The 24,526-nt window shown below is 44.3% G+C and overlaps 2 protein-coding genes across 4 annotated transcripts in view; one reads left to right on the top strand and one right to left on the bottom strand.

Moving 5' to 3' along the window:
- Nucleotides 1-5,237, top strand: part of LOC118231456 (inositol-tetrakisphosphate 1-kinase-like) — a 53,153-nt gene extending 47,916 nt beyond the window's left edge. The window contains exons 9-11 of the mRNA XM_035425265.1: nt 1,296-1,363; nt 1,634-1,796; nt 2,587-5,237. Coding sequence (XP_035281156.1) covers nt 1,296-1,363; nt 1,634-1,796; nt 2,587-2,921 — 566 coding nt within the window. The 3' untranslated portion in view covers nt 2,922-5,237. The remainder of the gene's footprint in view (nt 1-1,295; nt 1,364-1,633; nt 1,797-2,586) is intronic.
- A 2,784-nt stretch (nt 5,238-8,021) lies between these two features.
- On the bottom strand, nt 8,022-18,879 carry LOC118231437 (chromogranin-A-like). Of its 3 annotated transcripts, none has more exons than XM_035425255.1 (8): nt 18,588-18,879; nt 17,984-18,033; nt 14,809-14,902; nt 13,523-13,591; nt 13,133-13,249; nt 10,877-11,245; nt 9,681-10,103; nt 8,022-8,683 (listed from the first exon to the last, which is right to left on the bottom strand). In XM_035425255.1, the coding sequence occupies exons 1-8, from the start codon at nt 18,631-18,633 to the stop codon at nt 8,676-8,678; spliced, it is 1,176 nt and encodes a 391-aa protein (XP_035281146.1). In that variant the 5' UTR covers nt 18,634-18,879; the 3' UTR covers nt 8,022-8,675. The 3 variants fall into 3 exon arrangements, with proteins under 3 accessions (XP_035281146.1, XP_035281131.1, XP_035281137.1); XM_035425240.1 differs by having other exon boundaries at nt 8,025-8,683; nt 9,676-10,103; nt 18,588-18,877; XM_035425246.1 differs by having other exon boundaries at nt 8,025-8,683; nt 9,676-10,103; nt 13,145-13,249; nt 18,588-18,875.
- Between the last annotated feature and the right edge of the window lie 5,647 nt (nt 18,880-24,526).

The following is a 24,526-nucleotide window of genomic DNA, read 5'->3' as shown; positions in this document are numbered from 1 at the left end:
GGTTTTCTAGCTGGCGGCATGCAAAGCGTCCGTGTCGTGAGGTCATCGTCGCTGCTCCGAGCGCTCGGGGCCCCGCGGCGGCTTTCCCGCCGCAACACGCCTGACCCCGCCGCCGGGCCGCGCTCCGCCAACAGGCCCCGTCGTGTCCACTGTGGAGGCGCAGTGCGGGGCGGGGCTGTGTGTGTGGTGTTCCTTTACAGTGCTAGGAAAGAGAGCGTGGTGTCTGGCAGAGGTGGTGCTGAGGCTCTCTGTGTGACCCCAGCAGGGGGGGGGGGGGTGATGCTGCTCTTTCACTCTGTGGCTTTTAAAGCCCACACGCCCCCTCCTGATCCTCCGGCCACAAAACGGGGCCCCTGTGTCTGAGGGGTGGCCGCAACGTGCTCCTCTGAAGATTGTTGATGCACAGCAAGGAATTCCCCCGTCTAATCAGTGACAGTCTGTTTTATGGTCACATTGGCTGTTTGTCACACCTACACATGTTATAAGATTGCTCGGGTTACACAATATTTTTGCCAAATTTTATGTGGTGTGGTATCCTGTATCTCCATGCTATACACAAGGCAGGCTTTTATAGACTTGTGAGTGATTTTGATATTTTGCCACGTGCTCCTCCGGGGTGTGTGGCAAAATAGCGCTAAAAGATCAATCATACCTGCAGCAGTATCCCTGAGCGTTGGCTGTCACTCGCTGTCACTTCACTGGGCTGTGTGCTCGTGACTTATTAGAATACCCCTGTCTCTAAATTGGGATTTAGATTTCCTCCTGCTGAGGTGAACTCTGGTGAGGAAGGGTGCTGGTTTTGGGGGTCATAGAAAGTAAAAGTGTTATCTTCAAAGGTCAGTGGAACCTACAGCCTATCAAATAGCTCAGAAACTGTCAGTGATGAAGCGAATATTCATTCCATAAAATTTTCACGAGGACTTTTATGAAATATAGAAATGCTAAATTATAAATAAATGAAAGAAAATGTCTGCATTTCCCATTCTTCATTAATGTTGTGTCTAAATAGTGTCAGTAGTCCCGTAAGTTAGTTTATATTTTAATCTGTCCTTTGAAGCCTCAAGATTAAAGTGAAAGCCATTATAACTTGTGCTGAGGTGTCCTTTTCCTTAACAAGTGAAGTTTCTCCACGGAGGTAGTTTGAACTTTCTCTGCTTAGACTGCAGTCTTTGTTGCCGCTTAGTGGTGGTTTTAGAGAACTGCACACAATTATCCTGGAGGAAGTTGTGTGGTAAAACCCAAGTGTTGGTTAGCTGGGGGAAGACTAATTCCTGTTTTTTTTTTCTCTCTTTCAGATAGAAAAGCCATTTTCTTCAACAGCCACAATGTTTCCAAGCCTGAGTCTTCCTCAGACCTGACCTCTGTAAGTCACTTTGGTTGCGTTACATTCTTTCTCTTTGTTCGTTGTTTTTGAGTTCCCTCACTAATGTTCATGTAAGCTTTGTTTAGGGTTAATGTAATTTCAGAGTGTTTAAGTATGAACCGCTGTGAGCTCACTTTAACCATGGTGTGTGATATGACTGTATTGATATTTGTCACATGCAGTTTGTGGGTTTGTGCCTGTGTCTGCCAGTTTTTCCGGTGAGTTAAAGTCTTTGTATTGACACGCGTGAGGCTGGTGTTTTTGCCACAGAGGGAGAACGTGGAAGGGGTGTCTCAGCCGCCAAATGATGATGTCATCCGGGAGCTCTCCAGGTCCCTGCGACAGGCGCTCGGCGTGTCCCTGTTCGGCATCGACGTCATCATCAACAACCAGAGCGGCCAGCACGCCGTCATCGACATCAATGCATTCCCAGGTGCGCGCTCCGCTGCGGGGGCCTGCTGCAGGAGGGGGGAAACCGCGGTCGAAAACCGCACGAGAACATGGAACCGGTCTGAGTGTTCGCTCTTTCGTTCCGTCAGCACTTGGCGCGCAGAGCCGTGGCGATCTTATCTCAAAGTGTGAGGTTGTGTCATGCTTCCCTTCGCAGTGAAACTGCACGCTCTCCCCTAGGTGGCTGTATTGCGCTGTGGGTATGGCCAGAAAATAGGCCTTATCACATGGGAGAGAGAAACAAGGCAGCGACTTTATCTTTTGCTGCTGTATACCACACGCCATAACAGTATTTCATTTGCGCTGAACAGCCATTTTACTGTGAAGTCATAAGCATTTTGAGCTGAGGAAGATCTGAGGGGAATGCTAACCTTGTATAGATAGATTTGAGTGATAGGTAATCATCAGAATGATGTAAAACTATGTGCATGGAACGCATGCCATTCACCTAGAGATTACATAAAGAAAAAGGAGAGAGGTATTTGGACAAATGGGTGACAGAGAGACAGACTGGCAATCCATAATGGTCTTAGACACAGCAGCAAGCTAAATGTGAAGCATTACTGTGAACATCAATGTGGACACAATGTATGAGATTAACCGCAATAATGAGTTATTGAAAGACCTAGTGTCTACCCCTTTTTTAAAAAAATTACATTTAAAAAAAAAGAATGATGTAAAACAGGATTTGCCGATTTGGCTGTTTTAGTTCACGTTATCTTGTCCATTTTAACACTTGAAGAATGTGCCCCCTCCCCCCCTTCTGTCTCCAGGCTACGAGGGTGTTCCAGAGTTCTTCAATGACCTTTTGAACCACATCATAAGTGTGCTGCAGGCCCAGGTGCCCGAGAGCGCCCCCTCCGGGCCACAGAAGGGCAGTGCGGCTGAACAGACTCCCAGCACCGTGGTGCCGGCTGGCGGGGATCCCGGCTGCACCACGCCCACGGGCTGCTGTGGCATGCTGGGAAAGGATCCCAGCCCTTGGATCGTGGAGGGTGACGGGAGCAAAAAGAGCCCCCATCAGAGACTTGGCTGCAACTCGGCCGTTTCCCCAAACTTCCAGCAACACTGTGTGTCTACGATAGCCACCAAGGCCTCCTCCCAGTGACTGCCTTTTACCCCCCCCCCCCCTCCCTCCCCGAACAAAAAAAAGATGATAATGATGATAATAATATATCTATAATCAAAACAAACCTTTCCTATGATGGTGGTGTTCATGATGATAATGAGCTTTTGGATTTTCTCTCTGTTTTTTCCAGTATAATAAGACTTACAGTACTGTAATGTGGACTTTGGGAACTCAACTTTATTGACGCTTTGTTATGATTTGTATTATTTTTGTATTTTATCAAAATGAAATCATATAATGAGGTCCACGTGAGTGTACGAGTTGTGTAGGCTAACCACGTCAGAATAGCGAAACGATGCCCTAGAACACTGACCCTCACTCACACGCACTCGCACACGCACATACGCTCACAGGTGGGCCCCTGATTGGCAGTGTCCGCTCGCGTGGGTCAGTGATCCCACTGAGAGGGTCGGGGTGGGGGGAAGGGGGGGGGCAACACTCCAGTGTAAACGGCCAGAACAAAGACACATTCGCTAAGGGAGGGGCGTGTGCCGAGCTGCGCTCGGGTCAGAAAGCAGAAGGACACCGGACCTCTTGTTTCACGCATCGCACTGCCACCTTCTCTACTTTTCTCCTGTTCTCTCTCTCTCTCTCTGTCTCCCTGCTTCTCCACTGCTGTCCCATTCACGGTGCATCGTACATGTTGATCCTCCCCAGTGCCGTAGTTGTGATCTTGCTATTGTACACGCGGATGCTGAAATCGGCGACTTGAACGCGCTTGCTGTCCAGACGGGACGGTGTTGTCTAACTTTCAACAGATCTGTGACCTCGGGGGGTTTCTCGCTTGGCTGTGGGAAGGGTAGATTGCTGCTTGGAGAATGCTTGGAGAATGGGACTTTAGCTCTTGTGGATCGTGTGTTGGCAAGGCATGCTGGGATGGTGTCAGAGCAGCTGCTTCTTGGTGTAGGTGTGAATACCCTGTATTTTAGAATGTTCACTTGCCATGTGTCTCCTTGGAAACATGCCCTAATGCCAGTCTTCCCACCGGCAGACCTGCGGCACTGGACTAAAGCACGTAGCCTCTAAGCCTTCCGAAGAACTTCCGGATGTTACTATATTTCTTCTTTTTTTTGGGTTTTATGGAAAGCGAACATCAGTAGCTTTTACAGGGCAGCAAAAGAAGATCACATTCCTTTTCGTGTTTTTCCGAGCAGAATTCCAGCATTTTGGGGTGCCAGACCCCCGGCATTATGCCATCCACTTACGCTTACCATATTACTTACTGCGTCCGTGTCCCCTCTTTAACTGAAGTTAACACTTTGGGGGCTCTGTGTGTTTTCAAGCAATCCTCGTACAAGTACTAGAAACTGTTAGCGATATTATTATTCAAATCATGCAATACTAATAATCTATTCACTTGAGAAATCCCCTGAGAAATGGGCCTTTATATGAAATGCCTCCCATGTTGTTTTGATAATTATTTTTTTCAAGGACCAAGTGTACAAGTGTAAACACCCCCCCCCCCCCCCCCGCTGCGTCCGTGCCGGGATCTGCTGGTTTCTGGCGTCCCGGTGCAGCTGCCTGGCTGTGAGCGAAACATCAGAACAGCCACAAAAACCAAACTCCCAGTTTCATTTCCCAGTGTTCACTGTGAGGCTCTCTTTCTGTTCCTGCTTTCTTTCACCGGATGGATGAAAAATCATTTTATGAAAATGACCGGCTTATATTTATGTACATACTGTATGAGAAAGATAGCGTGTGAGCCAGGGCCAGAGGAACAAGGAGATTAACTCCGTCATAGAGGCGAAAAGCGAGGTTCAGCAACGCGTAGGTGTGAAAGTTCGAGACGCTAAAGTGGCTGCCTTCGCCTGCAGGGGGCGCTGCTGTGGAGACTGGTGGCTACACATTCCCTTATACGGGCCGTACGGGCGTGCGCGCCTGTAGCCTGTCCCGGTGGAGGTGGTGCCAGGAAGTTGGGGAAGTGACCCCAGCCTGTAGTCTGAGGGGGAAAGGCAGCCCTGTACACTGCTTTATGTCCTGCGTTGTGCTCTCTTCTCTCCCTCATTGTGCTCTAAATGAGAAATAGTGCCACCCTGATACTTCTCTTACCTGACAATTTTATTGTGCTGTCAGCTTCCACCTGAATGTTTACTTGGAGATGTTATATATATATAATTATAGTATATACGTATGTATACAATATATATAAACACTTATATGTGCATACATACATACTTATGGTGTTTTTGTATCAGTTCAGAAGTACAGAAAAGAAACATCCACAATTTTTGTGACCTTTTTATAATTAAAATGAACCAACTGGGCTAAGATGAAATAAATAGAAAATATGATGGATTTTGTTTATGTGATTATTTTGAGCATTTTGAGTCTTTTGTGTACTGTAACTGAACACTCCTGCCTTCTTGGTTTATGCTCACTGATGATTGTCTGGTGATAAATCCAGGATATCGTCTTAACGTCTGCCATTCTGCAGGAACACACTGAAGAATTACCTCAACCAAGAACAGCAGGGAGCGCTGAAACTATATTGTACAACTGTGTAGCTCTTAAATGTGTGTATAGTTGTGGCAAAGATTGCCCGTTAACAGACTACAACTTAAATGTACTAAAGATTACATAGTATTTTATTTGGTTTTATTTTTCATTTTTTGCTTTTTCCTCTTTTTCTTCTTATTTTCTAATGCCAAATTCTATTCATCAGTCAGTCAACAGATCTGAAAGCCTGTCAATCAGACTACATGGCCATGGCCTTAACAGTAATTTTATTGTCGGGTGTCTCTGGGTGTAACTTCATTCTCTGATACTTTTTAATACACACTTTGTGTGTGGCTCGCAGGCGGGGTTCGTTTGCTTCTGTCTGTCAGCATGGAGCTCTTTAATGTCTGACGGTCGGGAGGAATCCTATTTATATCCAGCACTGCCAGGGAGAGCTGCTCCTCTGTTCTCCGACATCAAATGCATTCAGTTTCAGTGCGCCCCTCCTGTCGCTACCCCCTGATCCCGCGCTAATCCTCTGTCTCTGCCTGGCCCTTCCCAGACTGCATTGCATTCTGGGACGGCTTCGTGGCCCGTCATTTGGCCAGCTCTCGGGAAGGACGGGAGTAATGTATCTGGAGATGTGCGGCTGATGAGGAACTATGGAAACCCTGGGGGGGGTTCCATCCAGCAGCTGCTGCTAAATCACTCGACGCGCTCGCGCAGCACCTGAATCTGCGTAAGCAAATCGCCTTTAACCATGGGCACCTGGTGTTCTGTTCTCTCACAAGTGTAGTTTTTGGGATCATCGTGTTAAACACCGATTCCAGACCCCAGCCCTGTATCTGCTACCTGCTGTAGCTAGCCCTGGGTCTCCAGAGTCGAGGGGTGTGCTGGTTTTCATTGTTTCAGTTTCTTCTCTGCTAATGTGGGCAGTTAGGTGAACGAGGGACCGATGCCACTTAACCCTGCCTGGGATAATGTCTCAGCCCCGCCCCCTCCGCTACTGCTCGACATCGTTCACTTTTATCAGAGTCAATTCATCTCCATAATCCCTTCAGCCCTCAGGCAGACAAAGCGCTGCGCAGACGTGTTCGCGCATCCCACCTGGAGCCCTGAAAGGGATGATTGACTGGGCCTCTGGGAGCTGGTTAAGGCGCTGTCAGTGAACGTGTCTGCGCAGTGACGCTCGCCGGATGGATTGCGATGTGCAGGGCGAGAGAAATTCAGTGAGCTTCAGGTGGTCTGTAATGGAGCCTTTCACACTGGCCCGGAGACACCAGACCCGCAGGGCAAGTCTTAAAGCAAATGTGTTTACTGGATCCAGGTATAAAGCTGTCATGCCACCCTGCCTCGGGGAGATTACATTTTAGGGCCGTTCGTATTAATCCCTTGTGTGGACTGAGCCAACTGCCAGCCACCTGTTGTTACAGCTTCACACAGCCGCTGTGGGACGACTGCTACTCTTTGATACAACTTCTCCCCCTTTTTTCTCCCCAATTGGGGATTACCAGTTGTGCGTTCTGTGTCATAAATGTGCTGTACACCTTGAATGCATTCCTCACCCAGGAGTCACTTCTCAACGAGAGGAGAGCTAGTGTCAATTCGATGAGACATTTCTCATCAATGACCAACTGGCAGCTTGTCAGTATCCGGTGCCTGGTTGGGAGGAAGTAGTGCATTGGTATATGGTTACCTGGGCTTTAACCCACCCTACCCCTGATGGAATCATAGTCAACTGATGACATCACCAGTGCCCAAACCTGCAATGCCCAGGCTGTAGGGCCAGTCTGCCTTTTTCATGAGAAACATTTTGGAATGAGGGTCTTCAGCCTTGAGAGCTATATTTCATTTCCACGTGATTTTAAGGGAAGATAATAAGCTATTAACAACACTTTCACCATCCTAAGCAGAGGCAGAATAAATCGGTATAAACTGTAGCCCTCTAGAAACCACCCGTGGCTAAACAATTTCCATTTTTATACAGAAAAAAAGCTATTTTACAGCTGGCTAAACTGTGTAAATGCTAAGTATTTGCTGTATTTTAATAATTTTATTAATCATAGGATATACTACCTATGAGGTCTGCTTAATTACATTGTTGGGGGAACAACTATCCAGAAGGGTTTCAGGTCTGGAAACATTGCAGTTTTAGCACTGCGTCAGCATGCTCGTAAGCTGCAGTCATTTATCAGCACAGACAGTCCCCATGGCGATTGGTACATACGTTCTACTACCAAATACCTCTAATAGGGCACAAGACATTTCCCCCACAGGGCGCTTGCTTGTTCAAGCAGATCCTTTTTCTGACTTGTTTTCTCATTGAATTCATTTAGCAGGGGAAACTGGTACTCTAATGAGGGCAAAGTGATAGGAAAGCAATATGGAAATGCGGAGGGCATGTTTTTCTCTGTTACAACAGCTTTGATATGATGTGACACTGTAAAATGGCACTGTGGTAAATATTAAGGATTGGACATGCAACTGTGGGAAAAAGCAGCCATCTTTATGACCATATTCTGCTGTTTTATTGGTGTTTTATTAGTCTGACATCCAATTCATTTTGGTCCAAATGAATCCTTTTTCTTTCCCCCAATGAAGCATCGGCATCCAAATATTACATTTCACCAAATACAGTCAGACTGATTTTAAGATATTATCAACCAATTTATTGGTTTTCTTAGATAAATTAATTATGGTCAAATCATTCAACTATTAAAAATGAGTAAAGTTATTGCAGTTGTCAAGAGGGGTCATAAGTAATAAGATGTAATCTAGTACAATATCCTAAGAGAAAAGTATACTTGTTTACACATAAATCCTGCTTTCATATACAATGGCAGCCCTTGACTGCAGAAAACCTTAAAATGATAGGTATAACCTTAATAATTATAATTACTATTACTGTCCTTGGCATTATACTCATGTTTGTACAGTGCAAAATCATTATAGGAGCAGGCAATATAATATTTTCTCATAGAGGTTTCAGAGGGAGAAAGAAGAGGGAAGGCCTAGAGGAATGAGGGAGAAAGAGGGGAAAGGTGTGAGTTTCGGAGGGGTCAAGGTGCACAGAGCTGACAGGTGGCTCGGAACAGTACCAGAAACCAGCACTTCTTTTTTTTTTTTTTTTGGAGACAGCTCCTGAACAGACAGAGCAAGATGTCTGCCACTCACACGCATCTGTTAAAAAACCCGAGGAGAAGGAGGGTGATAAACTCAGCTCAGCCTCTCCTCAGCTCATGAAGCCTCTGGGCCACGCTCTCCAGCTCGGACTCAATGGCCGCTAGGCGCTCGATCTCATGGTCCTGCAGAGACAGAGAGAGAGAAAGGAGAATGAGGGAGGGAAAGGGATGTCATTTTTCTTCCTCTGCTATCATCAGTTGGTCCTTTTGGTGCATGAGGTTGTGTGGGGTAGCTCTGAAGCACCAGCATGTTGCTCTGTAAGGGCACTCGTGTGACTAAATGATGGAAGCTGGCGCTCGGCGTGAGAGACGGAGCCCTCCGCCACTTAGAGCCAATTTGACCGTAACCCCAGACGCTGCACGAGGCACTGCGGGGTGATGGATTGAACCTGAGAGGCAGTAAAAGTGCTGGGAGTCGAGCAAGGGCACCTCCAGCCGGAGGAGGAGGCTCTGATTGATGCACAGCCCCGAGCCGCGGTCTCTCAGACTGATGGAGAGGCGCGGCGGTCCGACCGGGCGCAGGATGCGCGGGGTCGTATTTCCACAGCCCCCTTCCTCTCCGGGGGACGTTTTTAATGTGCCACAGAGAGGGCTCTGTCCCGGACCGGAGCGGAGAGGAGAGCGCGGCCTGCACGGAGAGCTGTGCCCATCGGACGCGTCCGCGCCGCGATGCTGTGGTGCGGAGCTGATTCATAGCCTGCTGACATTCACTTTCTTTATTTCTGCGCTGCTTTCCGGACGGACTCGCTGCGCGCGCGTGCTGAGAGAAACAAATCCACGCGGCGGGGGAGCGAGGCTCCCTGGCAGGTGTTGCTGTAATATGCAAATGGTGCTTTTTCACAGCGCCAGGTTTAAAGGCTCGCACTGGCGGCGTGCTGATCCAAGACGCACACAAACATCCCTCTGAGCAGCTGTGATCATGTGACTGCCTCCTGAGGGGCCGTGTCTGAAAGACCTTTCACACCCCCGCTGCTCAGAGGTAATAACTTTGCGTGTGGAAAAGCAGCTTTGCAGATTGCGTTTACTCAAATACAAACAACGGCCCTGCCCTGTCCTATCGTGTTTGGGGTTGCTGTGTGGCAGCCTGTGGCAGTGCAGCGCTCCTCAACACGCACCTCACCCCTGTGGCTGCCGCTGCCCTCCTCCTCCCTCTTCTCCTCCACGTGGAGCTCCTGCGCCTCCTCCGGGCTGTTCTCCTCGGAGCGGTGCGGGGCGTACCACAGCAGCTGCGGGCTCCCCTGTGTCTCCTCCATCGGATTCCTTCCCTCCCCGCCCATGCGCCCGTCTTCCTCTGCGGCCCCAGACGGTTGCCGGGGCGATTCCTCTCCTCTCTCGCTCGACCGCTCGAAGCCCGGCTCGCTCTCCCTGTCATCCTTCACCTCACTCGTTGCATCCTCTTCACCTTCTTTCTCTGCCCCCTCGAAAGGCCTTTTATGTCCTGGCTCTCCCTCCATCTCTTCTTCCTCCTCCGCCTCCCCCTCCTCAGATCGTTTCGCGTCGGACTCTGCATCGGGGACGCTCTTCGGCTGCTCGGTCTCCCCATCTGTAGGGGCAGATTGGAAATGTCACCGTCGTTTCTATTCACCGCGGCCTTCGCGAAAAGCCCGACCTCAGCAGGACTGAAATGCTTTTAAGGCTTTTTTTCCCGCTGGCCAGCTGGCAGGGAGTCTCTCTGGCAGCCCGTCAGGCCCAGAGCTCTTTATAGACCGGAGGGCCACATCTGCCCTGCACTACCCCCGTATTCCACTGCGCTTTGAGATGTACCAGCGCAGAGTGCCCAGCGCAGAGTGCCCAGAGCAGAGTGCCCAGCGCACAGTGCTCCGCCCACAGCTTTTATTCACATACCATGAAACTACGGGAGAGCATGACCGGCATCGTGCCAGGGGAGTCAGCTCCTGAATTCTTTTTGTGATCAGTCTGGTGAGCCTGCTGTTCATGATGCTCAGGATTTGTCACATTCTCTGCCTCTCTCTCTCTCTCTCTCTCTCTCTCAATCTCTCTGCCCACCATATATACTGTATATACCCCACTTAAATCATGCTCCATATATGGCTGGCTGTCTATTTACTGGTAGCTCTATGGAGTAGTTACATTGTTTTCATTTTATGATACATTACCACATCTCATCCTACCTTGGTTACTGCAGCTGAAAAACTGTTGGCACATTCCAGGTTGTGAAACAAACTTTCATATTCACACCTTATATGCTGTAAGACAGTGTTATATAACTTAGAATTTACATATAGCAGAAGTTTGCCCATTTCCCTAGGAAGGAAGCTTAAGAATAAGAATGGTTGAAAGTCCCACCAGCCTCACCTTTGCTTACTTGTGTGCTGTCGTCCTCTTCCGTTTCATTCCCCTCCTTTCCCTTCCCCTCATCCTCCCCAGAGCTGGAGTGAGTCTCCTCCTCCTCTGCCGGGGCCGTCTTTTCTTCATCTTCCTCCTGCTCTTCCTCTTCCTGACCTCGGTTCACCGAGTCAGAAATGCAATTTCGGCTGTTTTCTCCATCCGTTTCCTTCTCTTCTCCCTCCTCCGCCTCCCCCGCCGCCTCCCCTTCGTTGGTTCCCCCAATCTCGTTGCCCTCCCGGGACTCCCCACTCTTCTCCCGGCTCTCCTCCTCCACCTCGTTGTCCCCCTCCGCGGGGTCCCCCCTATCAGCAGCCCCCTCCTTTGCTGTGGATGGCTCTGTGGGGGGGGGGGGGGGGGGGGGGGGGGGGGGGAGAAACAGCTCCAGGTTGACGGAAGAAATGAGAGCGCTGAGGCTCTGGGAGTGGCTCAGTCACTCCTCTCCTCACCTCCGCCGTACCGCATCATTATCCCCAGGTCATAAATCAGCGCGCTCAGGAGAGCACCTAAGAATATTCCCTTTTATTACCTCTGCTGCTTCATACCCAGTTTATGCCTCACATACGGTCTGGAGGAGAGACTGTGAAATGAATCTATTATCTTTTCTGTGGCAAGAAAAGAGGAGGAATACTTCCTTAGCGTGTAATATTGTCACCTCACCTACCGTTTAACTGATGATCGCATAATGAAATGGGTTATCAGTTGCACAATGATTGCTTATTCAACCGAAACGCAGAAGGCATCTGTCCAGCCGCAGCAGGTGTGATTATGCACACATTTAGTTTACTCTCAGCGGGTGATTACAGCTTGTTTCGGTGAGAGCACATTATAGCCTTTCTTAATCTGAGAGGCTAATTTAAAACTGTGTGGGAGCAAGGCTAGAGAGGGTGCCAGGGAGCAGGCAGACACTGTCACAGAAAGACACAGGGAGATGGACAGTGGAAGATGGGGAGATGGACAGTGGGAGATGGGGAGATGGAGAGTGGGAGATGGGGAGATGGACAGTGGGAGATGGGGAGATGGACAGTGGGAGATGGGGAGATGGAGAGTGGGAGATGGGGAGATGGACAGTGGAAGATGGGGAGATGGACAGTGGGAGATGGGGAGATGGACAGTGGGAGATGTAGGGCTCACAAAAATAACATTGCCAAATCCCAATATATGACTAATGGCTTCAGTGAAGCTTCTCCTATTTACACCATAAAACAGTACAGGTTCATTTCCATCCATATCACTATGGCATCTTTTCCCTGATTTAAAAAGGCTATTTTTCCTCACTACATTTACTGTTATCTGTGCTCTATGAGCAAAATTCAACTATATTCACTGTTCTCTCTTGCCCTCTGCTCATCCTCTCCGGAGATGAATCCAAAGTGGACTCCTCGTTAGGGTTCTGTTTTTGGAGTGTGGCTCGACCATGTCAGAACTCTCTCTCTCTGGTGATTTGCCAGGGGACCACAGAGCCCGTTTCAGGAGGCGAGCTCATTAGGCGAGAGCACACTCCGCTGCCCCGATTCTGTCCGTCACAGGAAGTGCTAGCCGAGCAGCCTCGTCTCTACTTCCTCTCCGTCTCCTTTCACATCCTGCCCCTCTACATGCTAATCCGCACTGACACAGAGAACTGGACTCCCTGAGATTGCTGAGGGCAGGTTGCTCTGGCCTATCGGCTTACCTGCATCGGCTTCATCTGCGTCCTTCTCCTCTTCTCATTCCAGTTCCTAAAGCTCTGAAATGCATCTTTTCATTTCCCGGCATCTAAACTTATCCCGCCCTTATGGAACGTCCCTGCCTCTAATCAAAAGCTAAATAACCAGATGGACACAGTATGCGAGCTGGAACGGGATTAGAAACGGGCAGCGGGATCTTTTTTTTCATTTTTGGCACACGTACACAATCGCACACAGAGAACACCCACACAGAGCGGATGTGCTCCAGTACCATTTCAGTGCTCAGCTTCGCCCCAGCTCAGGAGCTATAGCGTCAGGCTGATAATACCACGTCACTTTGCCTGGTCGGGCCCAGCCTGAGAAAGTGCACTTTAGTTGCCTTCTGAGCCATTCAGCCTGAACTCGCAGAGGTCCTGTGCCTCAGTGTTCCCTGTCCTCTGGGTATTCCTGTCCCTCGGCTCTGCCTGGGACAGCTCCGATGAGAGGCTTTTTGTAGAGAGCGGTCCCAGCTCTGCTGAGGCAGCTCGCGCTGCTCTGACAGGGCAGTAATACGACTCACCCCACTGCTCACCTGTTGTGTCCTCCACGCCTGGGTGACCCCCAAGGCCGTCGGTCACATGATCGCTATCGTCCTCATTTTTCTTCTGTGGTGGCTGGTGGACTCTCTCACTGACACCTAACAGGAAAGCCAGATACAGAGACAAAGATACAGACATTCATACCCGCGCAGACATGCAGTGTATATACAAGCAGATGGACATCATAGCACACTCAAAAAATAAGTTCAGGTATATTTGGAAATTGGCCAAAACATGGCTATAAACACTATACAGGTCGATATGTACATGGCACAATCACTATGTATTATTATTTTATTTTATTTTTTTTATTTTTTTGATGAAAATGTAAATTGCACATAATTTCCATATTTTAAAGGTCAACATCTCACCTTCAGCAGCAATTTCCTGCAACTCCTTGAGAAGATTCTGGTGGCGAAGGATGGAGGCTATTCGGTCATCTGTTGAACACACACACACACACACACACACACACACACATACACAGAAACACACACACAGACAGAAACACACAAAAACACACCGGTGAACAATAGACATAGAGCAGAATAGTTTCCCCAGCTCTGCAGTGTCCCCATGTCCTCTGCCAGATAAAAGCTCAGCTCTCTCGCAGCTTGTCATTCATGCAGCACCACTGCACCCGGCAATTCAGCACTCCTTTGTCTCCAGGAATTCATCGCCCCGGCAATTTACAGTGGAGCTCTTCTGGCTCCGGCGCAGCCGAGTAATTAATCAGCCGGCCCGAGCCATATTTCTGGTGAATGGTGAATTACGGCTGTGCTGAGTGTTTGGGTCCCTCTCCCCGCTGACCAAACAGGGCCTCAGAGCCCAAACTCGCCCTCCCCCGAGGAGGGGGGCAGAGTGCTGCCACACTCCTCTCCTCTCCGCCTCCGCCTCTCCTCCTTTCTTTCTGTTTCTCATCCCCTGCTATTCAATCCCCCTGCAGCACGCTGCGTCTTAGTAACAATACCTGGGTCAGATACATCGATTTTTGTAACCATGGATGGCATTCGAGGAAGGGTGTGATATCGATTGGCTCTACAGTTGCCAAATTACCTAACAACTTTCATTTGACCACTGTTGCAAAGAGGGTTGTTATTGGCCCGAAGGAATAAAATGTTTTTTGCTATGCTGTACAGTTACCTCATAAGCAATGATAGCCACTTATGGGAAAGCTTCATAAATCCTGTAGTCGATAGAACTGCTGTTTTGAGCCTTTAATGACTTGCATGAACTAATCAAACGATTTTGTTCTCTTTAACAGACCACTACACAGTATTTTTGGTGTCAAATCAACTCTTATAGAGTACATTTTACTATAATAGAGTACATGTGGTCACTGTTGGACTATGTTAGAGCTGAATTAACACTGGACATTTTACGATGTATAATTTTTTCTCATCAGCAAGTGACAGATGACACATGATAATTCTGCTAATTGTAAGGTTCATTGAGCTTGACTACTATCGCTGCACATTGCCATGAATATCTTTGATATATGCAAATAAAGTGCTCACACACTGCATGTTTGTGTTGCTGAAGAGAATGGGGTTTCACACAGACTGTTTATGAATACATCCTTCAGGTGGAGACGGAGGGGTTCCCTAAACAGTTTGTACCCTCCATTTATTCTCCTTTTGAACTGAGCCGTCCGTACCTCCTGTAAGGGAGTCCTGGCACTCCTGGCTGACGGCGATGGGATGGGGCTTGCTCAGAGTGTCAGCGATCACCTCTACGATACATTTCATCACCTGTAGGCACATGGTCAAGGTCAACCGAGACAGGTTCAAAACAGACTAGATGAGGTCATGTGTTTGTGGTGATGGTTCATTATGCAATGACTAAGCTGAACAGGCATCCTCTTGGACATGTTTTCTTTTTGGGACCAAATATATCCATCCAGGTGGGATTTCTAATTTCCTTTTGTTTTGCTCATGTCATAGATCATATATATATATATATATATATATATATATATATAAACAAATAGCCTAGTATTATGTTCATAATGCCTGTCTGCCTCTGTCCTACAGTATTTTTATTTAAATCCAATATATGGTCACCTTGGCAGTGACATAATTTTGTAAACCTGGCTCTCCCATGTATACAAGTTGAAGCCCTACCCTGTTAATCTGTATACAGTCTGATGTGACTCCAGTGCACAACCTGCATTCATTTTTTTAATGAGGTGAAAGGAATCTTGGGTCATTTTCGCTCTCCAGTTTCATTATTAAATGTAAAAGGGTATGTTCTTCTCTAAATAATGAACTGAAGAGTGCAGACTATTTTGTTTATATGAATCGCAGTGCTGTGAAAAAGTACTTGTCCCCTTCCTTATTTCCTCTATTATTGCATATTTTGTCACCCTGAATGGTTTCTGCTCTGTAGACAAAACGTAATATTAGATAAAGGCAAGCTTTGCCTAATGTGGGTGTTTGATAACTTTGCTAAAAGTTATCAAACACCTATATCACCCATGTGAAAATGTAATTGGCCCCTGAAACTTAATAATTGGTTGCACCACCTTTAGCAGGAATAACTGCAACCAAACTCTTCCTATAATTTTATATCAGTCTTTGCAGAACTGCTTTAATTCAGATAAATTGTTAGGTTTTTGAGCATGAACAGATAATTTCAGGTCCTGCCAGAGCATCTCTATCGGGTTCAAGTCAGGACTTTGACAGGGCCACTCCAAAACTTTTCTTTTATTTTCTTTTCTTTTCAGCCATTCAGATGTAGATGAACTTTTGTGTTTTGAAACACTGTCTTCCTGCATAAATCATTTACGCTACAGCTTCAATTGGTGGACATTCTCCTGAAGAACGTTCTGGTACAGAGCAGAATTCATGGTTCCTTCAATCATGGCAAGTCTTCCAGGGCCGAGGCAGCAAAGCATCCCCACACCATCACACTACCACCTCCATGTTTGACTGCTGGTATGATGTTCTTCTTCTGAAATCCTGTACTTGCTTTATGCCAGACATAATGTGTCTGTGTAAGACATTTTGTCTAAAGACCCGAAACCATTCTGCATAACAAATGCAATAAAAAATAAAATTAGGAAGGGTCAAGTACTTTTTCATGCCACTGTATATCAATAGCTACAGGCTGCCATGTTTTTAAACTATTAGTGAAAAATGAACATTGTGGATTTTTGTGTCTTGAGCCTGGGTCATTTGTTTAAGGTTTCCTGAGATTCCTCTTAAAGATGCATGTGATGTGCTAGATTGGACAGAGAGTATTTTTAGGACTCCTATATGAGCTGGCTTAGAAAAACACAACGTAGCACCTGGTCCTAAATGTGCACTCCCTCTCAGCAATAGACAAATATGTGCCTCTTTTTAATATTAGTATCATCACAGATCAGTCAGATCAGTCAGACTCCGTGCCACAGAAAAACAATATTATTCGCTGTTATGTAGTTGCCAAAGGTCATACCAGGCTAATTATAAATATACTCACATCACATGTTGCAAGCTATTGATTTTTTTTTTTTGGCAAAGTCATATTGAATTTTTCTACCTATGAGGAATTTAATATGACCTAAATTGTCAGCTCAAATTAATTTTGGTTCAGGTTTCTTGCAATCGACAATGTCCCTTATTAATGTGTTTTCAGGAACAACACAAAAGGGTTTCCTTTCCACCTTTCTGCTGTGTCATTCAGACCATTCTCTTCTAGCTGTTTGACTGTTTGTGATCTGTAAAGGACATACTGAGCAAAAGGGTGTTAATGTAAGTTCACCTGCAGTTTGCTTCATTCAAACACATTGCATTTTACACTTTTCCATAATCCAAAACCTGCACGCTTCGGTGAGGACAAATGACCGGGTGTATACCAGCTCTGCTTTACACCAGGAATGGGTACGTTTTAAATGAGGCAGCACAGTCTTGTGACATTGTACGATTCTTGGTAATCTAAAAAAAAAAAATCACCCACTGTTTTGGTCACATTGAACCCTGACCCCCTGCAATATCTTGATGCTATTCCTTGTCGCAGTGGCATATTACTCCACATGGTTTGTGCTCTCACCATCTGTTTCTTAACGTCCTGTTGATCTGTATTTCTCCCCTACTACAGATGGCAGGCCTCATTTCTTGGTGGCTGCCGCATCATCACCACACTAAACTTTGGATACTGTGGATACTGGCACATTGGATACTGTAGTTCCACTTTCATAATTTGTCCATCTGTAACTCTAGAAACCTTCCTTCTAAAAACGAAAATGCAATATTTTTCCATTGGTCCTGTGCCATGTCTTTTTAGAATTTACACTGTACAATACATAATGTTTCAAATTTCTTCTTCTATTGTGACATACTGTTAATTAATAAGATGAGTTACTGTGAAATGACTTTAAATGTCCGTATTTCCACGATTTCTTAGAACCTAATCAAGTGATTTCTTTTCAATTGCTTTTTTACCTACTTCTACTGGACCTGCACTCTCAAAGCAAACACAAAAACCATAATTGTTCAAATGTTGGTACGGTTCATAATACATTGCATCTTTGTTTTTTTTAGCATACACCCTTTTGCCCAGTATTAATTGTACAAAACGAAATAATAAAAACAATAATAATAATAATAATAATAATAATAATAATAATAATAATAATAATAATAATTCATCGTCGTCATCATTATCACACTCAGTTGAGATAATCACCATAACATTAACAAAATCATAAAAAGAATTTTATCAGGGATTCGGTCAGAGACCGATTATTTTGGGGCATCAATCATCAACAAAGTAATCTGGATGACGTTGCTCTAGAAAACACTCCAGATGGAAATCTCAATAAAGAATGTACAGTGAACGGCATATCTCACCTTAATGTCATCTTTCGCCACTTGATCTGAAGGAACGGGGTTTGAAAGCACTGCAGGGGGAAACCGAATTTCTCAATTACGCCTCGTCGTCGCCCGATATATTGCAACGAAAACTATACTTTCAAGTTGCATCAGTTGATATCGTGCAAAGCAAATATGCCGAAAACCATTTTTTTTAGTGAGTCATAATCAATATATGGCCGAAATACCCGACTTTTCCTATAACTTGAGTTAACTTATTTGAAGACACACACCCTGACGATAACCAACAGTTATGACCTTGAATCATACATAAATAATGACTAGCTGAAATGGGTAGTTTTTGAGAATAAGTTGCGCGTTATTATTTGGATATACCACATAGAATTATTTTGTTAGAGTGCATAGTACAGTACATACACAGTACATTCAGATTGTTTTAAACAGCACACCACACGCTGGATTCTCGGGTTTTTATAAAGTGCTGCTGTCCTTGGTTCTGAATTAAAAGGACAGATTCGCTGAAAGGGGTACCCGTGTCCCCCGTGATACATAATAAAATAAAGGAACCGATAAAAATAGAAAAGTAAAAAGGGATTCGAAAGTATAGTTTATTTATCCTTACCGTAGCTCACCAATAATGTAAAAACACAGCATCCTCTTGTGATCATATTTGCGAACCAACAACACCCACAGTCCTGAGTTTGTTGTGAAGGAGGTAAAGTCTGTGGTAAGGTCTCACTATCTTCGGCTGCCTTGCGCGAAATGAATCATTCATGTAGGTGCTCTGCCTTTGTTGTCTTTTGAGTGGTGGGCTCTTCCACATCTGCTGCAGTGCACATCTGCTGCTCTCGCTCTACTGATATCTCGAGAAGCACTTAATGCAGCAACACCTACTTTATATGGGTGCCCACCGAGAAGGAAATGACATCACTGCAATGCAAATTATCTTTTCTTCTCCTGCATATACCTTAAAAATAGCACTATATTCAATGTTAATGATTCGGGGAAAAAAGACAGCCAATCGCTTTTCCACCACTTTTATTTCGGCTCGTTTCCTATTTAAAATCCCCAGTATCTGAAACACTAACCGCTGTTTGTAGTCAGTGAAAATAAATCTACGCAGTAAAATGTCCAGTGTTAATTGAACTCTAACAGAGTACATATGGCCGTACTATGGACCAGAGCAGGGCTATACGTTGGCTACGCTTTGAGTTGATTTAACACTGGACATTGTGCGCTGTGATTACCGGACACTTATTTGTCCTGTTATCCTATTTATGAAAAAAGGATTTTATTAATTAGTTTTCCAGTAAGTAAGTCTTACCGGTAGGCTTCTTCATTTTATTTTAGTAAAGGGAAAATCATCCATCAAGTAGGCCTAGTAAATAAACTTTCGTATTTTGGAAGTCCAAGTTTAAAGTGAAGTTTATCATTTTTATATGCTTTGGTACAACGTTGTTATCAATATTTATTTCATGAATGCAAATGCTTTATGGATACTTTTATATTTGAGTCAATAGTAAATGTTTGCCTGCTTGACTATATAGGGAAGGCAATATAAAGATGTTCTGGGCAGTTCATGTCACTCATTTATGAAATAAAAACCATTTATTTTACAAATCCTGACGAATCTCAAACGAAACATTCTGCTTGCATAATGGGTTCATTTCAAATGCATCAATGGCCTGGTGGTTCACTACATCAGCTACAGAGATGCTTTACCGAGTATAACGTGTGTTGCATTAACTGTATAAACAATATAGGTCATTGCAAAACATTTAAACTAATGTCAATGCACTTATCTCCGTAAATAAATAAGTGTGTATTTCAGTCAGGCTTGGAAAAAAAAATGCTAAGTATATAAAGCCATTCAAGAAGGGTGTTATTTTTAGTAGTTTTTACTTCAGTTCTTAATTCATGTATTGTACTACTAGTGGTTGTATCTCGTATTGCAGAACCCAATGCGCCTCTTGAAGTTACTCTTTACACGTTTGAATCTGCCAGTGTTCTCTTTGTTTGCAGAGCTTTATTGGTTCAGCTCTTCACTTGTAGAGGAGAAGCATCAGGAGACAGACTGGATTTACAGAAACACAGTAGTTGCTCTGGGCCTTCATCATCACAGGCTACAAGCTACCTATTTTAAGCATTTTTCTGATCTAGTCTCTGTGTCTTATATTTGACAATCACCCCATCTGATATAAGATCTTCCTAGTTCAGTTTGTTTCTTTCAGTGCTGTCCACTTATCATTTTTCTAATGGTAGATATAGGCTTTCCACAGCTGGGATGGTTATTATGTGAGAGGGCTCACCTACAGTATGTTAATCTATGGCACTTACATACAACATTCTCTCAAATATTCTCCTCAGTTACTCTCACTGTGGAGGGAAGCAATTTGGTCCCTAGTCAAGGTGGAACAATGCCAAAATGCTGAGCTCCGAAATTAGGAGACTGACAAGCCCCATCTTGTTGATCAAGTTCACATGAAGGAGTGGAGGAAGATGAAGGAGTTTCTACTGGCTTTTGAGAGTGTTGTTTTCAGTATGATGGACACATCATCATCAAATTAGGGTGGTGTATTGAAGATTTATGTCAAGATACGCAAATTAGGTAAAAAATGTCACTTGAAATAGATGCAGTGCATTCATATTTGCAGTCATCATGGTGTGATCAATGCAATGCTGTTAGTCCCCCCTGGGAGAGGTCCCGTTCAGCTCCTTTTTCCCCACTGGTGCAGAGAGTCAGTAGTTTTATCTGTGATCCGCAACACATTTTATTTGCTCCCGTGGGGGTAGGGGGTTGTGCTGAGCTTTCTACTTGGAGACCTGGTTTAAAGCTCTATCTAGCATTAAGATGTAATGTTTCCCATGTTTTTTTAAACATGTCCCCAAATGAGAGGTAGACCATTTTTAGACAAAGCTTTGTTGCACATGTTCTCTTTTTTACAGTCTGGCCTCCTTTTGAATTTTTTTTATTCAGGCAGGTAAAAAACAGAGAGGATGACACAGCTGAGAAAGTGCCATGGAGGGGATCACATGTCCCCTCACGTGGGGAATCACAAATGACCAAGAGCTAGCTGCCCTATTATATGTGCCATGCCTTGATTTGCGCAAGTTTTTGCGATGTGCATATTTTGCCTTAATGAAGGGAGGCCTTTTGGTCTATTTAAATACTGTATTGCCTAAGTAAGGGATGAGGGTAGGTTCTTGGACAAGGACAAGAACGATGAGTCCCTCGCTGTGTCACTGCTTACAGTCATCTGCCAGAAAGTGTATGTCAAATAACTTGACAATTCATGTAATGCCGAGTAATTTATTTTTGGCTTGACAGGGTAGGGATACATGGGCATGACAATAATAAATTCATCCAGGGGAGCAATCATCAAAAAAAGGAAGCCCACTGCATTTCTCTGACCCACAGAAGCATTTTCATGAGAACATTTTTTGAGGGAGTATTTTCCAGTCCATTAAAAAAATTAAGTTTATTCTGCCATTGCAATTATATGCGGAATAAGATTAAGGTTAGGGTGTGCTTCTGAATGTAATACTGTATTTGAATGGTGAAAAAGCAGGATGTTGAAGCAATGACAAAAATAAGGCATGAAAAGGCTTCCAGGAGTGGCTAAATATCATGTATGTCTGGCTGCTTTTAATGTCTTAATGTTGTCCATATCTGTAATCTATGATGACTGTCCAAAAGCTGTCCAATGATGGCTGTCCAATGTGCCTTCACCTCAAGCAAAACAGATAGCAAATAGATTTTATTTTCAGTTTTATTAGATTATCTATATAAATAGCTTTGCTGAAAACAACTTATACATTCAGGGATTGTTTATATGAGAGGCTATTTTAAATGTTGTTAATTAAACTGCTGCCTAGTTATGTTAAATCTTTAACCTGATGGACAAGACCTTGGAGAGCAATATCTGACTATGCTGCTATTACCAATTAATGGACACAATGAAGATACATTTAAACACGCTTTTATTCACTTGGGAGCCATATGTGTGTCTGTGTGCGTGTGTGTGTGTGTGTGTGTGTGAGAGAGAGAGAGAGAGAGAGAGAGAGAGTGAGAGAGTAAATATTTGTCTCAGAAATTGCATTCATTCATGTGTAACGACCCTCGTGTTTTTCCTATATTTACATGTTTTGCATTTACATTTCATCAAGTGAGTACATTATTTTTAAGTGTCTTCTACTGATTGCTCTTGCAATTTATATTCTTCCCCATGGCTTCTTTTTAACAGCATCTCCAAACTAGGAGAAATGGCACTTTCTTACTCAACACCATGGACTTGGAAAAACATCCAAAGGTCTTCGAAATTATACGTGATTATTCCATTGAATGAATGCATTACCCTTGTGCATAACACTTTCATCAAGATTATAACAAAAATAATTAGTGTCTGTGAATTGTGAGATGTACTGTTTTTTTTTCATTTCTGGCTGCTCTCCTGGCTAGGCCTCCCTCAGAAAGAGATTTTATCTCAAAACTCTTCCTGGTTAAAGGTCGGCTAAATAAAAATAAAATGTATCAATCATTTCATTTGAAATAAATACAAGTACATTAAATGGAGACCAAATCAGCAAAGAGACACAAGCAGAGTGCTCAGTATGTTTGCTCCATAGTTTTCCATTTTCTTATCACAACGAATGAAACAATACACCTGTCTCTTTTTCTGAAAACAGTGATTGTATGATCAAGAGGTGTTGCTAGGACACAGGTAATTAAATCTGTTATGTCCTGGCAGGTGTTTGACTTTGCTTCTCTTCTGTTGCCTTTTGGGTATGAAACTGGTTCAGTTAATCTCATTTAGTTTAATATAATTGAATTTAGATTGGTTACTTAATACATCTGTTTTTGAACTTAGGCAGTCATTAGCATTATAATGTTTTGTATTTATGGGCTGTATTTCCTTAGATATGATTGGTGACAATTACTGCAATGATGTAAAGCCTCTCATATTTAAATAAAAATGCCCCTTGTCTCTTAATTTAACTTTTAAAAATCCAATTTGATTATAAGACTTGCATGCGTAACATTTCTCGCCAGTACCTAGCAACAACAATGTTGTCAACCGTACCATAAAAACTATTGAAGCCCTGCTAATATTTATCCTGAATTTAATTGTCTTTCATGTGCCAGAGCAAATACAGTGGATCTATAGAAGGAAACAGCCATCTGTGTTCTTATGTAGCGAACAATCAGCACATTTGCAACAGGAACAAAATTATCTTAAAACGGTAAACAGTCAAGTTATTGAGTTTAAAAGTGCATAAAGGATCACGGCCTCCGCATCTTTATTGAACAGGTAAGAGAATGTTTTGGTTGCAGCTGGGGACCTGAAGGACATATTTGGCATTGCATTGCTGGCATCATACCAGAAAAAAAAATCTTAATGGACTACACCCGGGCTGCAGAAATGCATGCAATGCAACTGAAAGCTAACCTGTCGATAAAGCTCCCTGCGTAGTTCTGACCAGCTCTCCATTATCAGAATTAAACTGCAAGGCATCTTATATAGAAGCTATAGTTGGCTCCTCGCGAAGACGATGATATAGTCCATTTTGGCTATGTTCAGAGAAAATGATAATTCCAGGTTGTTAGTGTTCATATTTGCCAAGAAATCTGTGAATCATTTGAGAGATTATAGCATTTTATTGCCACTTATACACAGTACTGATATGTGTGCAGCTTTTGTTCCCTTTATGGTTAAAATGCCACCATCGTTCCCTCTGTAATATGTGACCTAGGCTTCACAAAACCCCCAATTTCACTTGTCAGGGCCTCCAAATTACCCTTCCATATTTCCTCTCAAACTGTGTGTTCATTTGACGAACTTTTATATTTTTATCATTATTCTGTCCACCCAAGTCCAACTATGATTCTTTCAGCTCTAACACCCAGGTTTTTCAGCCAGGCTATTAAATATTTAAATCATATTTGAACATTTCAGAGCGAGAACCGTTTATTTTCCCCAGAAGGCTTTCAATATGGTTAGATTCTATATTTAAAAATGTTATGAAATGACTCATTTCACAGTATTGGGAGAAGGGATGATTGATTATTCCTATTGTTCTGATACTGTCAGTCCATTAGTTCTTCCACAGACGGTTCAACCGCTTGGCAGTTGTTGGTTGGTATTATTCTCAGATAATCTTAAAAAGAGAACTAATTTGAAATCAAAACACAAACTTCCGCAATGCAACAAAATAAAGTATTTTCTGTTGAATAGGCTGGCATCTGCTTATCCTGAAACTGAGCCAGGCTCCCCCCCCCCCCCCCCCCCGAAAAAAGCTTAATCGATCTGAGAAAGGCCAGAAATCACAATTCAAGTAAAATAAAAACAGATAAAAATGCAAAGAAATGGGTTTTCTTGATTAGTGAGCAATGTGTTGTCTCCTGCGTACTAGAGGAACTCCATAGGTGCCCTTTTGCGCAAGATGATTAGTCACACTGCTGGTCCCCATGTGAATATCTTTAATGACCAGCCATTCAAAGGCACATGTGCAAGTACATACATGCATTACCACAGTGACATTGCAGACAATTTCATTTCCCAA

This window comes from Anguilla anguilla, chromosome 1, assembly GCF_013347855.1.
Source record: "Anguilla anguilla isolate fAngAng1 chromosome 1, fAngAng1.pri, whole genome shotgun sequence".
In the NCBI taxonomy this organism is placed as follows: domain Eukaryota; kingdom Metazoa; phylum Chordata; class Actinopteri; order Anguilliformes; family Anguillidae; genus Anguilla; species Anguilla anguilla.
The sequence above is the reverse complement of the archived record's forward strand: the minus strand, read 5'-3'. Positions and strand labels throughout refer to the sequence as shown.

Coding starts and splice junctions, on each gene's coding strand:
- LOC118231437 (XM_035425240.1), bottom strand. CDS start 18,633: ATGATCACAAGAGGATGCTGTGTTTTTACATTATTGGTGAGCTACG. Junction 14,903..17,983: donor TGGCGAAAGATGACATTAAG/GTGAGATATGCC, acceptor ATGTGCCTACAG/GTGATGAAATGTATCGTAGA. Junction 13,250..13,522: donor GCAGGAAATTGCTGCTGAAG/GTGAGATGTTGA, acceptor CTTTCCTGTTAG/GTGTCAGTGAGAGAGTCCAC.